The sequence below is a fragment of the Misgurnus anguillicaudatus genome, chromosome 16, assembly GCF_027580225.2.
Source record: "Misgurnus anguillicaudatus chromosome 16, ASM2758022v2, whole genome shotgun sequence".
In the NCBI taxonomy this organism is placed as follows: domain Eukaryota; kingdom Metazoa; phylum Chordata; class Actinopteri; order Cypriniformes; family Cobitidae; genus Misgurnus; species Misgurnus anguillicaudatus.
The window spans coordinates 28,532,688-28,547,687 of record NC_073352.2 but is presented as its reverse complement, the minus strand read 5'-3'; the positions used below and the strand labels follow the sequence as shown (position 1 = coordinate 28,547,687).

Sequence of the window (15,000 nt, the reverse complement as noted above, 5' to 3'; positions counted from 1 at the left end):
GTAGTTTAAGTTTGGCTCTATTAGCTTTGGTATATAGTTCAGCATTTCGTCAGTCTGCACGTGTTTTTTTAACCAAAGGGTTGCGCAGGCTTTTATTTTTAAGCCAAGTGCGCCACCTATAGACGAACAGATGAACAGCATCACTGTGCAAAGGAGAGAATATCTACTGTAAAATCCACACTATCACATGATCATCTACGTGAGAATTAAAGAGATGTTGAAGTTAAACCTGTTTGTTTCAGAGTTGCTCTTTTAACAGGTAAAGACAAGCAGCATGGATCCTGATTGTGACACATTAAGTGTCGTTTCTCTGCTCACTTTCTAGTTTCATTAACTTTAATGTGAGATTGAAGGAGCACTGACTGCAGAATGAATCACTGTTGGTTAGTGATGTGTGTAATTAACAAGCATTGGGTGCTTAGATGTGTCGTAAAACAGAAAAAGAAAAGATCCCGGTGGCCATCTCTTCACAACCCCGGTTCTGACTCAATCAATGCAGTTTTATTTGATCGTCCCAGCCAGGTCATGAGCTCTCCTCTAAACACCCACCTGTGTGCACAATGCCAGGGAATCTTATATGGATACACAGTATGACACGTGTGTGTCCCTGTTTCAAATACATGTCATTGACTCCACCGAGTGACAGATTAAATGTAATAACAATAGTGTACCATTGTGTGAATGTAGTAATAAAAAATCATATTGTTTTAAGCCTGTATGAGTTTTTTATTCTGTCAAATATACAAGTAAATATATTTTGATAAATGTCAACTTCCAAGTCAATGGGTACCGTCTTATGCAGGTTTAGAACAACATGAGGGTGAATAAATTAAATATATTTTCAACTATCCCTTTGGGGACTACAATAGGCTTATTTTGTTTTTTATAAAATAATTTTTTCATATGTAACAAATAAAATCAAATGAAGGATTGTTATTTCTTAAGCTGTGTGCTTCCATAAATAAACTTTAAAGGGAACATTTCATAAGACTTTTTTAAGATGTTAAAAAATAAATTGATTGTGTGCCCTGAGTACGTATGTTAAGTTCTAGCTTAAAATATCATATATAGAGAATTGTATAAATTTATGTAAATGTGTCCATTTAAATGCAAATAGCTGTTCTCTGCACTAAATGACAGTGCTGTGATTGGATAGTGCAGATTAAGGGGTGGTATTGACCTCCTTGTGACATCACAAGGGGAGCCAAATTTCAATGACCTATTTTTTCACATGCTTGCAGAGAATGGTTTAGCAAACCTAAGTGGGATCCAATTATAGAACCTACACATGGAAAAAGTCAGATTCTCATGATATGTTCTTTTAACATCCACAGAACCTTTTTTTGCGGCACTTTTCCCATAAAAACTTTTTAAAAGAAGAAAACATAAACTGTTCTAATATTAATGTATTATATTAAACTAAAGGAAGCTCATTTCAATCCCATTAGATGCAGAATATTTAGTTCCACATTTTGCACACAATCCTCACTGTCTAATTTACCCTCAGTCCATAAAATTCGTCACTCAGAAAGAAAACATAAATTTAGACCCAGAAGGCAAACAATCTCATTCAATTTTTCCTATTGTTTCACAAATTGCATTTGTCAAGCTCAACCATTCAACCCCTATAACTCTCTCTAATATATGAGACAATATCAGCTTATCAAAACACTGTAAAAAAAATTCTGTAGAAATTACAGTATTACTGGCAGTATTACTGTTTGCCAGTAACTTACTGTAGATTTAAATTGATGTTATTTACTGGCAATAGTTTGTTCAAAGTGAAATAAACATTAAACATTTTCAGTCTTTATCTTCTACAGTAAGTTACTGGCAACCAGCTGCATAATTACAGCTATTTTTTACAGTGTCCACTGTAAAAAAATTCAGTAGAAATTACAGTATTATTGACTGTTGTTTGCCAGTAACTTACTGTAGATTTAAATTGATGTTATTTACTGGCAACAGTTTGTTCAAAGTTAAATGAACATGAAACATTTTCAGTCTTTATCTTCTACAGTAAGTTACTGGCATCCAGCTGCATAATTACAGCTATTTTTACAGTGTACACTGTAACTTACTGTAGATTTAAATGTATGTTATTTATTAAAGTTAAATAAGCATTAAACAGTAACAAATCTTAAAAACTAAAATAAAATAACAGCCTCATTTAAACACTCTGTGATCCAAAATCTAAAGGAAAAAAAAGAAAAAGATAAGGATTTCAGGTTCCCAGAATGCTTTGCATGAGGCTGGTATTTTAGTTTTATTCTGTAAAGATAAAGACTTGTTAATGTTTAATGTTCTTTAAACATACATTTGAATCAGTAAGTTACTGGCAAACAGCTGCATACAGCTATTTTTACATTAGAAAATATGGTCAAAATATGTACCCCAGCTGTCAGTAGGACAGTACCCTTTCAAAAAGGTCCTAATAAGTACCTTTAGGAACAGATGTGTATAAATGATCACTATGTAATAAGCACTCTTTAGGTCCAAAGCTGTAATTTTTGAAAGCAGTAACAGCTGGTGTACATATTTTGTCCATTTTTTTCTGTGTAAAGCAACATTTGATCCCAAACTAAGAGCTGTCTTCATGTAGGTCAGACCTGTGACCCTGTGATCCAATCTAAATGTTCATTTTTATCTTTATTGCTAGAAAGTATATCAAAATAACAAAATCATAAAAACCAGGGTTTTAAACGGCATTTAAATGCGAAAGTATATAAAAAATACACTCTAAAAAATTTGCTGTAATTTTGCAGCTGGTTGCCAGTAACTTACTGTAGAAGATAAAGTCAAAAAATGTTTCATGTTCATTTAACTTTTTGCCAGTAATACCCATTAATACTGTAATTTCTACAGACATTTTTTACAGTGTAGCTCATATATTTAGTTTGACTTCCTAAGCTCAAATACCTCCTTGTACTTTATGTTGACTAAAAACATAACATTATTTTATGTAGAAATGATGTGCTTTATTCATGAAAAGTGCTTTTATGATTTATCTTAGTCCTGAGGACATTTTTGAATAAGTTTGTCCTCTAGGCCTATAGCTATAGGTCAGAAATACACACATCTGTGGTTATTTGTGGAGCGTATCTTATTACTGTATATCTCAGAACAGTCAGATATTTCTAAGTCATTTGTTTCAGTATGTTTTGTGAACTGTTTGGAAAGGCTTTTGAGGAAGAGACACATCCATTTGTCTCGCCTTCATGTTCTGGGAGCCGCTCAGGTGGAGTTTTTCTCTCTTCTCGAGTCACACCTGATTCTGTGCATCTGTCATCACGGCTTTGTCGTGTCGGATGCGGATTAGGACAGATATCAGAATGATTTATATCTCTGCTGGTGCTACACGCCTTACGTTACCTCAGGACAAACATCGATAGACAATTACGGCACCACATACAAACAAATTACAGATTTAATCATTTGTCATTCAGCTCATAGATTCCTCCCTAAGTAAACTAAAGTTAAGTGTCTCGCCCTTACTGTTTCAAACGTTTCAGTTATAAAAATCCTTAAAGGATTAGTTTATCCTAAAAAGTACATTTGGGCATTATTTACTTTACCTAATATTGTACCAAACCTGTATGACTTTTATTCTTCAGTAAAATACAAAATGGGATTTTTAGGAGAAGCCCAGCAGCTGTACTGTATACTTAAGTGAATAGGATGAGCAAATGGGATTTTATACAAAAATTCACCTTCTGTGTTCCACAGAGATGTCTGAAACAGCATGAGGGCGAGGAAATGATGACAAAGTGTTAATTTGTGGGTGAACTAAACCCTTAAACCACCAGCTCATACTCTCATGGCACAGGAACAGATTCATTTGAGCTGCACCCAAAGCCTCGTATTTGCTGCTTCTGTTAAATTTGTCGACACATTCTCTAGACAGAGACCGCAATGCATGTGAGATTTAATCATTGTTTAACACAGTACAAGAAAATAATCCCTCTTACATAATGCACAAGACGTATATAATTAACCTCACGGACAAAAAAGGCCTTGATGCTATCGTGCAGAAGTACAAAACAGTCATTATATACAGACAGATAAACAAGCACACAGTTGAGCTCAGATTCAATCCGAGCCCCTGCTTTCCGAAATCCATTGCACATGACCTTCCATTCCAATACCACAATCCATTGTGTGAAACACACAGTGTTAATCATTTTGGGCACCTGCGGCCCCCGGTTCTGACCAGTGTCATTTATAGGAGCTGCGGGCCTCTCGCAGTGAGCGGTCATAAGGCATGGAGGCAAAGAAGGAGTTCCTTAGCTGACAGTTGATGAAGAAGACGATGAGGAGGACTAGGAGAAAAAGCAACAGGCACATCACCACATACGTGGCCAGGTCCGGTTTGTTCAGCTCGCCCTCGCGCAGAGCACCTCCGCGGCCAGTGGGTTTCAGCATGGCGGACACGCTGACGGGACCGTGAGACACGTTGAGCGGGGCCGGTGCGTGTGTGTGGGTCAGCAGGTCAAAGTTTCGTGCTGCGGCCGTGGAGTTTAAGAGCATCTGTCTCAGCATGATCAATCAACGCATTAGTCTGCAATGACAAGAATCAAACACATGCTGCATATACGTGTCACTTCATAGTAAATGCCTGCAGGATATGCATGATGGTTATGAATTGTAAAGTAAAAATCTGCACTAAATATATGGGATATCCCCAAAAACTACAGTATGTTGCTTTAAACATGGGTTGTATATTACTAAGCTGTCTTATTTTTGTTTTATGTATAGAGCAGACAGGAGTTGGTTTGCACAATGGCAATGACGTTAGTTTTGAGTCAAACGCTTTTTTCTGTTATTCAAGCTAAAATGGCAATAGCATCATATTTTTGTAGTAGATGTTGGTTAACAGTAAACACAATCCCATTATACTGGTATACAGTAAAGCAAGATCAATATCATACATATTCTAGCCTGTTTTCATGACAGTGTGTTACTTTATATTTAAAAACAAAATAACATTAAATTATTTTGTGTTACATAATTGTGTTTAAATGTAGCCATTATAAAGCATATAATACATGTTAACTATGCATTATGAAAGATTTATATGTTAGATTTTATTAGTGGGGCATGTTGTCACAAAAGGTCAATGTGGTCAAACCATTTCTCCTGCGTAATAACGGTGCCAATGTCAAATAGCTTTTTGTAGTCAAGACATCCAAGTTTGTTTTTATGCAGAAACTTTGTAAATCAAACCTATTCTATCCTACAGGTTTCCTACAGTAAAAATGTGACAACTAGCCCCCATCTCCCCTAACTTTATATCTAGATAAATGCAGCGCATACTTCACTCCGTCATTTTTTGCTTACTAAAATAATTACATTTAACTACAAGATTAGTTGAGAGAAACACTCACTGATATCTGTTGCGCGTTGTTTACCAGCTACACGCTTTGAGTCCACTGTCTGTGCGCCGCGGACAGCTGGGAAAGGAGAACGCGGTGCGTCGTTAGGTTCGCATGCCAAAGTCTCCCCTCCAAATTCAGCAGACCTCCAATACAATTCAGACAGAAGCTATGATCATCGACACTATATCCGCAGATGGTTTAGAAAGTCTATCCATGTCCCACAAGAATCTGCTTTTGATCTATGAACTACATGTTAGAGTGGACCTCTCCAAGGCGAGCGCACATCAGAACTGGCGAGTTTAAATCTTTCAAAATGCGCAAGCACAGCTCATGACGCGCATTATACAAAGTAAACCACTATATTCCGACAGGTTTCCATGGTTTGGAGAGGCACCCATTTATCCAACATCCCGTCGCATGTTTATTTCCAGGGAAATTATATGGCTCTCCAGAGGCGCATCCATCTTCCACGACCGCTGGCGACGAGGTCTATTGATCCAGTTCGGCGTGGAGAGAATGGCGGTTTTTATGAACACATAAAACGTGGAAAAGAAAGATAAACGAGCTGCTCTCTGTGCGCAGTGGAGAGCCACTGGATACGCGTTAACCTCTCTCTCTCCTCCAGACAGACAGATTCTTCAATTTGAGAGAAAGTGAGTGGAGGAGTTGCAGGATGGTGCGGCATGTCTCAGACAGGTTTCACAGAGAGAGAGGGGGGGGGGGGGGTGAGACTTTTAAAGGGACCGTTTGAGCAGCTGATGTCATGATTACTGGTGTTTCTTTTGGAAAATCATCACAACTTTATTGCCATTATTGATTTTACACACACATTTATGCCGGGCATATCAATCACAGTGACTGGTAATGTTTAAAAATAATAATTATGTGTGATTTATGTTTAAAACAACACTAATGCAATATACACTAAAAGATGAAAAGCAATATAACAATGAAATAAACTCCATTTAATATTCTTCTATGCATTTACAGAGCAGTGGTTGGTTTCTGAGGGTGTGCAGTGTTTCTCCTAAATGTCTTAACTAATCACATAAAGGAGAAAGTGTGCCATTGACTCTGCCTCATAGTGTCACATTGAGCACATCTCTTTATTCAGATAGAAGTGGTGTATAATCATTGTTACTATTGCTCTTAATTTAAACAATGCTGGGTTATTTTCAACCCAGTGTTGGGTTTAAAGCGGACAAACCCAAATCAGTGAATTGTAATTGAACCTATGCTGGGTTGTTTCAAACCAAAATTTAAAGGGGACATTTCACAAGACTTTTTTAAGATGTCAAATACATTTTTGGTGTCCCCAGAGTACATATGTGAAGAGACAGTGTTGATCAGTCTGTGGCACAGCTCAGGTGTTATGAGAGCCCAGGTTGCTCTGATAGTGGCCTTCAGCTCTTCTGCATTGTTGGGGCTGGCATGTGGCATTTTCCTCTTCACAATACCCCATAGATAAGTGTGAACATCAAGGGTGCACATCGACTGAAAAGGGAGCGCCCATGAGCGATCCTGCGGACTTACTGGACACATGCATGCATAGGTTATTGCAAGTCCACCATTTGGGACACAGCCAATAGACGAAAATGGAAGCAGTACACCCAAACAACTCATTTCAAAACAACACATGCTTATGTTGCTATGAGCTAATGGGCTCATTTTTATTTTGGGTGAACTATTTATTTAACTGTGACTCATTTTGTTGTATCATCCCTTCATTAAGCTTTAATTTATTGCCTCGCATAACTTCCTGTCTAATAGATAAATCTGCAACGGTTGTCTGAGATTATTAGTTCATCGAATTAACCTGCTTGACCCATGTATACAAGATTTCCCAAAGAACATCAGAGCCTCTAAATGAATGTAATAACTCCATGTTATTGGGTTATTGTTTTTAGTGTTAAAGACGGCCAAACTCATGAATATTCATATAATTTTACAGCCTGATGACACGCCCTCCATGTGGTAATCACCATTGAGGAACATCATATCACAGCTCACAGGTTAAACAGCTCATCAATATTCATCAGCACCTGGCCACAATTAACATCACACACATGTGGGTTTAACAGCTAAGGACAGACTCACATTGGTTCGGTGACTCCAATGAAAGGAACAGACCGGCCGTGAGGACACAACCATCAAATGTCATCTGGAAAAAAGTGTTTAGGATGAGGCAAAAGCGCAGTTCACACGCTTCACTCTTCTTCAATGCAGCGTATTACATGTATAATTATTGTTATTAAAAGTTAACACAAAAATGTATGATCAATTCACCCGCATGTCAGTCTTTATCATTCATTCTTAAATTTACTCACCCCCATGTCATCCAAGATAATGATGTCTTTCTTTGTTCAGTTGAGAAGAAATTAAGTTTTTTGTGGAAAACATTCCAGGATTTTTCTCCATATAGTAGACTTTAGTGGACCTCAATAGTTTACAGTCTCAATGCAGCTTCAAAAGGCTCTAAATGATCCTAACTGAGGCATAAGGGTCTTTTCTAGTAAAACGATTGTCATTTTTGCCAAAAATTATAATTAAATAAAAAAGTACTTTTAAACAACAACTTCTCGTCTTGCACTAATCATGTGACTCGTCTCATGAAAAAATCCATATTATTTCCTGTGTAGTGTAAGATAATATCATAAAAATTCTAGACTTTTTAAGCACACGTGTTAAACTGCTTATATCTTCCGTATGCAAATTTTGAGTCATACCAAAATGCTTTTTGGCATAGTTGTGTTTGACACATGAAAACGTCTCGGTTACGTATGTAACTGTTGTTCCCTGAGAAAGGAACAAGATGCTGCGTCTCCCTTGCCATACTTCCTGTGTCCCTGTAATGCCGTCTTTGGCAACATTTCAGATAGCGATATACTTTCTGGCTCACGCATCACCCTGTCTTTGTCGTTAAGCCTCACCATTGGTTGCATTCGATATACACATTCAGACGCACTTAACCCTGGAGGCGTCCCCAAAGTGTCAGCGCAGTGACCCAGTGCGAGTTCGTTTCCTCGAAAGGGAACTGTAACAATTTATCTTAAAAGGTAACACGATGTAACCTTGCTCTCACTTGAAATGTGTCCCCAAATTTAGTCCTTGAATTTGAGGGTATTGGACCTGGAAAGTCCTTGAAAGGTCCTTGAATTTGAAGTTAATTAGGGTGTGGGAACCCTGTGTAATACATAAGGTCGCGCTGGTGCATCACACGGCTAGTGCAAGACGAGAAGTTGTGGTTTAAAAGTACTTTTTTTGTGTCGAAAATGATGATCATTTCGCAGAGCCGCCGGTGACTTCTTTTTCCGAGGGTGCTTGATGCAAAGTTCAAGCCCGTCGTGTGTGGGTTTTTTTTATTTCTTTTCGACTGAGGAAACACAAACATAAAGGTCTTGGATGACATTTAGGGTGAGTAAATTATCAGATTTTTTATATGAAAGTGGAGTAATCCTTTACGTCATCTTGTGTGTATTTAGAGGACTTTGCTGAAAAAATCGTGGCATGGCTTTTAGCAAATTCTGCCAACAAAGCAATATTTCTGAATGGCCTGAGGCCAGAATTTGAGGCGAAAACATTTGATAAATGTATGATACGTGCCAAGAGCATTATCATTATATAATTTTTGACAGAGGTGGCTTTAGCAAGGCTTGCATGTTTACATTTTGTAACCATATACAGTGGCGGCCGGTGACTTGTTTTGACAAGCTTTTCATCGTGTGCCCTCAAAAAATATGTATTTAGCCCATCATGTGTGTGGCTTGTCATGTCAAACTTCAAAGGCGTTTATGGTAAACGTTTGCCAGATACTCACTTAATCTCATGTGAACACTGCAAAAAATGACTTTCTTACTTAGTATTTTGGTCTTGTTTTCAGTAAAAATATATAAAAAATGTTAAATTAAGACGATTTTTCTTGATGAGCAAAACAACCCAAGAAAATAAGTCTAGTTTTAGACCCAAATTATTAAATTTAAGTGATTTTGTGCATAAAACAAGCAAAAAATCTTCAAAATTTTTATTAAACACTAAATTCAAAAAAATGTCAAGAATATTTTTACCCCATCGGCAGATTTTTTTGTTTGATTTATGCACAAAATCACTCACAAATTTTTGGTCTAAAAACTAGACTTTTTGTTGGGTGGATTTGCTCATCAAGAAAAAGTATCTTAATTTAAGAATTTTTAGATATTTTTACTGAAAGCAAGACAAAAATTCTAAGATTTTTTTTTTTTGAAAATCATTTTTTTGTGTAATCAGAGTTTAGTTTTAAGTGAGTGTCTTGCGAGTATTTTGTGAACTCTCTTTTATCATAAACCCTTTCGATGTGTGTGCAGCAGGCACGTATTTCGACAAGACGTGTGATGCACATGGGTTCACATGACGCACCGAACACATATTATGAATTTGCGCCCCTCAGAAGAGAAGTCACCGGACGCCACTGACCATATAAACATCTTACAATACAAACACCCCACAGAAGTGCTAAAATCTCTCAGTTACAGCTCAGCAGAAATATTCTGCAAGGTATTTACATCATCTGCGAAGAGAGAAAACAAGTGCACTGGGCTAAGGAGATTATAATTGCTGTGCAACTGACACTTTTCCTCTGAAGGGCCCATTTTGCCATGGGGAACCTTCCCTCCTCCACACACAACACTGACCCATTTTCTGTTCCTGTGCTGTCCAATTCAATCTACCTCTAATCCATTCACTGACATCCCAAATCCCTCGTATTTATGAAATTTCAACCTGGGGGCCGATTAAAGTCGAGAGATGGAAGATACAAAAGGAGTATTTTTAGATCACTAAACAAAAACACTTGTGCTTTTATTGGAAAGTGGCCCGGTGACAGAATTTCGCATGTAAACGCTCTGTCCTTTTTTCCTCCAGCAGAAGTGTGATTTGTCCACACGATTAACCACCAAACAAAAACACACACAGTAAAACAGCTTCGTAAAGAGATGCACGACGCAAGCTTCCTCCTACATTGCCTCCAATAACAGCAGCGTGTTCTCGACGGGTGGGACGTGGGGGTAATGTGAGATAAGTCTTCCCGCCACAGGCTCGCTGACACATTGAACGCCAGCTGCGCAGGCCTCCTGCGTTCACTAAAGAGACTTCTGTTATTCACACACACACCTCATCAAGCCTGACTGCAGGTCTCTTCAGGGTTATGTGAAGTCACACCCTACCGATGTTTGCGGCTGTGTCCGCTCATGAGATCATCAACACAGCGTGACTTTATGACATAAACACAAGGTGAGATAGGAAATGTCCGCGCAGAGCTTTGTCATGGCCTATTAGGTTTAGCCCTTAAAATGTATCAACAATATCAAAATTATATTAACACAAAATTCAGCAGCTGTTAGACTTTATCTTTACGAGTGACCTACATGTTACAAAATGCATTTAGTTAAGATTAGGATTTTTTGATAATTGTAGAAAATCTCACTATTGCTGCTGCTTAAACATAAGTTTAGAGATTTGGACAGAGCCAGATTTAACCCTAAAATCTGATTTAAAAAAAATCCCACTAGGGTCAATTTGACCCCAGCATTTTAAACGTACAGAATATTATGACTATGGACAAATTTGCAAATCACTATGAAATCTCACTAATTGACCTAAAATTGGAAAAGTATATATATAAGGATATAAGGATATTAACATGAATTTGACCTCAAAAAACAAACTTGTACACTCCTGCCAAAGTGAGCATAGTTTGAGTGAAGTATAGTTTATTTTACTTATACGTATACACAGATGTTTGACGTATGTGCATTGCGAACAAAATGCAATGCATATCTTGGGCTATATAGGCTCTGTCCCAAATGGCACACTTCATGTGGACTTTCAGTCTCGTGGCCTAAAATTGCATGTGATCGCTTAGTCTATGAGTCCATAGGGTGTCCCATCTGTCATTTTTACGCTCGGAAAGGTGCTCATCAGCGCCCTGTTTGCATTCTTGACTGCCGCAGGCTCCACGCACTTTACCAACCCAGAAGTCCTTGCGGAAGAGCAATCAGATGACGGATGGGAGGAGGTCACACTGATGGGCAACTTCTCTTCCTATTTTCGGCATGACGCTCAAGTTTGGTCCTGTCCCAAACGGCACACTTCGGACTTGTGTACTTTCACTTGAGTCCACGCTTTGATGACATAATATAGTGCAGACCTTAGGGACTCTTGACGGGAGTCCATGAGGGCGCACCGGAGTCGTATTTTGGGACAGATTCGAGCGTCACGCCAGAAATAGGAAAAGAAGTTGCCCATCAGTGTGAACTCCTGCTTTCTGTTGTCTGATTGGTCTGATTTTTCTTTAGTAAGGACTTCTGGGTTGGTAAAGTGCGCAAAGCCTGCTGCAGTGCGGGCTTTGCTTAAGACCCCATCAAGGGTGCAAGGGGGGCGCTGATGAGCACACCTCAGAACGTAAAAATCACAGACTCATAGACTAAGCGAGCATGCGCAATTTAAAGCCACGAGACCAAAAGTCCACATGTGTGCCATTTGGGACCAGGCATGTGTCACAAAATACGACTCCGGTGAGCCCTCGTGGACTCGCATCAAGGGTCCCTTAGGTCGGCATTACATGATGTCATCAAAGTGTGGACTTTGAGGAAGTCCACAAGTCCGGAGTATGCCATTTGGGACAGGGCCATACTACATTCTCCTATTCATGAATACCAGTCATGTGACCTTTTTCTGCTCTTTTTCCAGCTTACTGACGCCATCTTGAGTACCTACCGAGTACCACAGACATCTGACAAGCATTAGCTAGCTTGCTACGATTTACAGATTTCGTATCTTTTACTGTCTATGATTTTTACGGATACAGCACATGGCTACGAAAGACAACATTTCGCACCTCGACTGTCATGAAAAGAAACACTACTTTTAAAAAAATAGTATCGCTACTGGAGTGTGATCTCTACTCGATCCCTGATGCGTTCTTCCAGCTGTTGTCCGCTGCCAAACAACATCATGAAACTTTGCTCGAAGTATCACCTGGATCTCTACACATGAACGCGAGCTTTGAGAACATTGTTTGTGTACACAAAGTTTATTAAAAAGAAAGGTTTTGAACAACTGACTTCGGCTGTTTTGGTGTCGTTTGCCATCTTTGCCAGACATGAAGAATTGATCTCAGAATGTGAATGAATGAATCTCATATGGGGCTCCTTGCAACTAGAAGGTCAATATTGTTTTTCACTTGCGACAAAACGAATTATTTGTGCATTTATATAGAACTATGCTTTAGGAGCTATCCATCTTTACTCTTCTCCCTCCTTGCGTCGCATTCGGAGATCAATACATCTTGACTGGCAAGATGGTGACGAGCGGACACCAAAACAACCAAAGTCAGTTGTTTAAAACCTTCTTTTTAGTAAACTCTGTGTACACAAACAATGTTCTCAATGCTCGAGTTCACGTGTAGAGACACAGGTTATAATTCGCGTAAAGTATCAAGTTGTGTCGAGCCTTCTTAGTGTTGTAAAAATAGCGATTTTGATGCTCACAACATATTGAAGGCATAGCTAAGTTCTTTTGTGACCACTTCAAGTACTCAAAATGGCGGTGACCTCAATACCACCCCAAAACAACAAAAAACAAATATGAAATGTAAAATATTGATATTTCCTATGTTTAATACAGCTTAAAGAGGCTGGGATCAAATTGACCCCAAGGAACACTGATGCTACAAAATGTTTAAAGGACTTTGATGAAATATCATCAAGTAATTGTCAAAATGACCTCAAAGATTTTAGGAGTGTTAATCTTAGAGTAAAAAGTTTCTCTCACAGGTTGTGCATGGACATACATGACACCTAAAAAAAACCATCTACAGTGTCTACAGCATATATAAACTTTATACAAAATCACACCCTGTTTACACAAAATGATAGGATTTTAAATAAATAAAATATTTTAACAAGACTCCAGAAATCACAAAGAATGCAAAGTGAATCTAGTTACTTGTAAATGATGAATTTGAAAAAAACTTGTAAATATATACTAATTTACTAATCTGATTAGACCATTACACGAGCATTGTGCTCTTTCTTTGTACACTAGAGGGTGCAAAAATTATTTTGCGTAAGAAATACATCATTTTATTTAAGTTGTTTATTTAAAAATACTGCATATCACTGTTGCCAAAAGAATGTTTCAAATGATCAGATTTGCAATTACAAAAATCCCAACAACCGAAAGCAAATGTAGGACAAGAGCATGACAGAGATTTAAGTTTGGCTCTTTTGACTTTGTAAGAAGCAATCCAGGAAAAAACTACATAGCAGCTACACCCCAGAGACACCATAGAAAGCATTTATATCCACACTGCAAGATGCTAAAAGCTACCAGGAGGACTCTATAGAAACCCCACATAGATAACACATTGCAATTAGATAAAAACACATTAGCAGCCACCTACACCAGCCTATCATCACCGCAGTAAGTTTGACGTGTCTTATATTTTCTTCAGTAAAAATGCATTAGCTATATACAGTCAGTGCTGTCACAGTGAATTCTGTATAAATCACACACACGTCTGGGCTGGTGGCATTGATTCAAGTTATGTAGTGCTTTCACACATCAGCAACTATTAAACTCTTTCTATTGCACTTCAATTATTAGACAGCCCGCCCCTCCTGAGATTTATTTTTTATGTCAGTCTCAGATTAATCTCATATAAGTTTTTTGCAAAGGTTTATTTTTGGATGATTACTGTGAGACGGCTTAGGATTTTGTAAGTTCTGTTTTGTAAGACTTCAATGCTTCACTTTTGTAGGCGTGTGGTGCTGCGGTGCACTTAAAGGCGGAGTGCACAATGTTTGAAAGCCAATGTTGATATTTGAAATCACCTAAACAAACATGCCCCTACCCCAATAGAATCTGGACCTTCTTTTAAAAGACCCGCACCACACATACGCAACCAGGCAAGGATGTCGGTTAGTAGACACGCTCCTTACTGCTGATTGGCTATAAGTGTGTTTTGGTAGTCGGCCTGTCTCCTTTTCCAAAGCGTTTTTCAAACATTGTGCACTCCGTCTTTAATGATATTGATACAATATCTTTATGCTTTAAACACTGTTGTACATGGTATTATTGCAAATTCCTTATATAATGTCAAACTACTTGTCATTTCCATTTAAGATGGAAAGTAGGGCTGCATGATATTAGTTGGACATTGCAATATTTTGTTTTTCAGTGATGACTATTGAAATACTGAATGGCTTCATCAGATGAAAAGCTTTGATTCACTTCTGCCTTGTGGGATGGCAACTTGAGAAAAAGCCAAGCAACCAGATTGTGTTATTGCAACCTTTGGAACAGTATTAATTGTCTTTTGCGAGGTGAAATGTCACTGAATCTGTGATTTCTCTCTCCCGTTTGAAACCGTTCTCTCTGTAACATTGCCAGAGGCATCCAAATAGTTTTCCTTCAAAAAAATAAATAAAAATGCTTTGCATGTTCTGCAATGTGACTATTGCACATGTGCACATTGCAATGTCAATGCTAAAACTATATGCACTGTAAAAATAAAATGCAACTTGAAGTTAAAACAATTTGGTTTTGAAAGTCAATTAAACAAATTATTTTAAGTTTTTACCTGTGAATA

At 38.1% G+C, this 15,000-nt stretch overlaps 1 protein-coding gene across 1 annotated transcript; it reads right to left on the bottom strand.

Annotated features, from left to right (window-relative positions):
* Positions 1–3,908: 3,908 nt before the first annotated feature.
* LOC129421831 (small integral membrane protein 32) lies at positions 3,909–6,077 on the bottom strand. Its single transcript, XM_055177393.2, has 2 exons — positions 5,385–6,077; positions 3,909–4,558 (listed from the first exon to the last, which is right to left on the bottom strand). Exon 2 carries the CDS (start codon positions 4,537–4,539, stop codon positions 4,216–4,218), a length of 324 nt encoding a protein of 107 aa, XP_055033368.1. The 5' UTR covers positions 4,540–4,558; positions 5,385–6,077; the 3' UTR covers positions 3,909–4,215.
* Between the last annotated feature and the right edge of the window lie 8,923 nt (positions 6,078–15,000).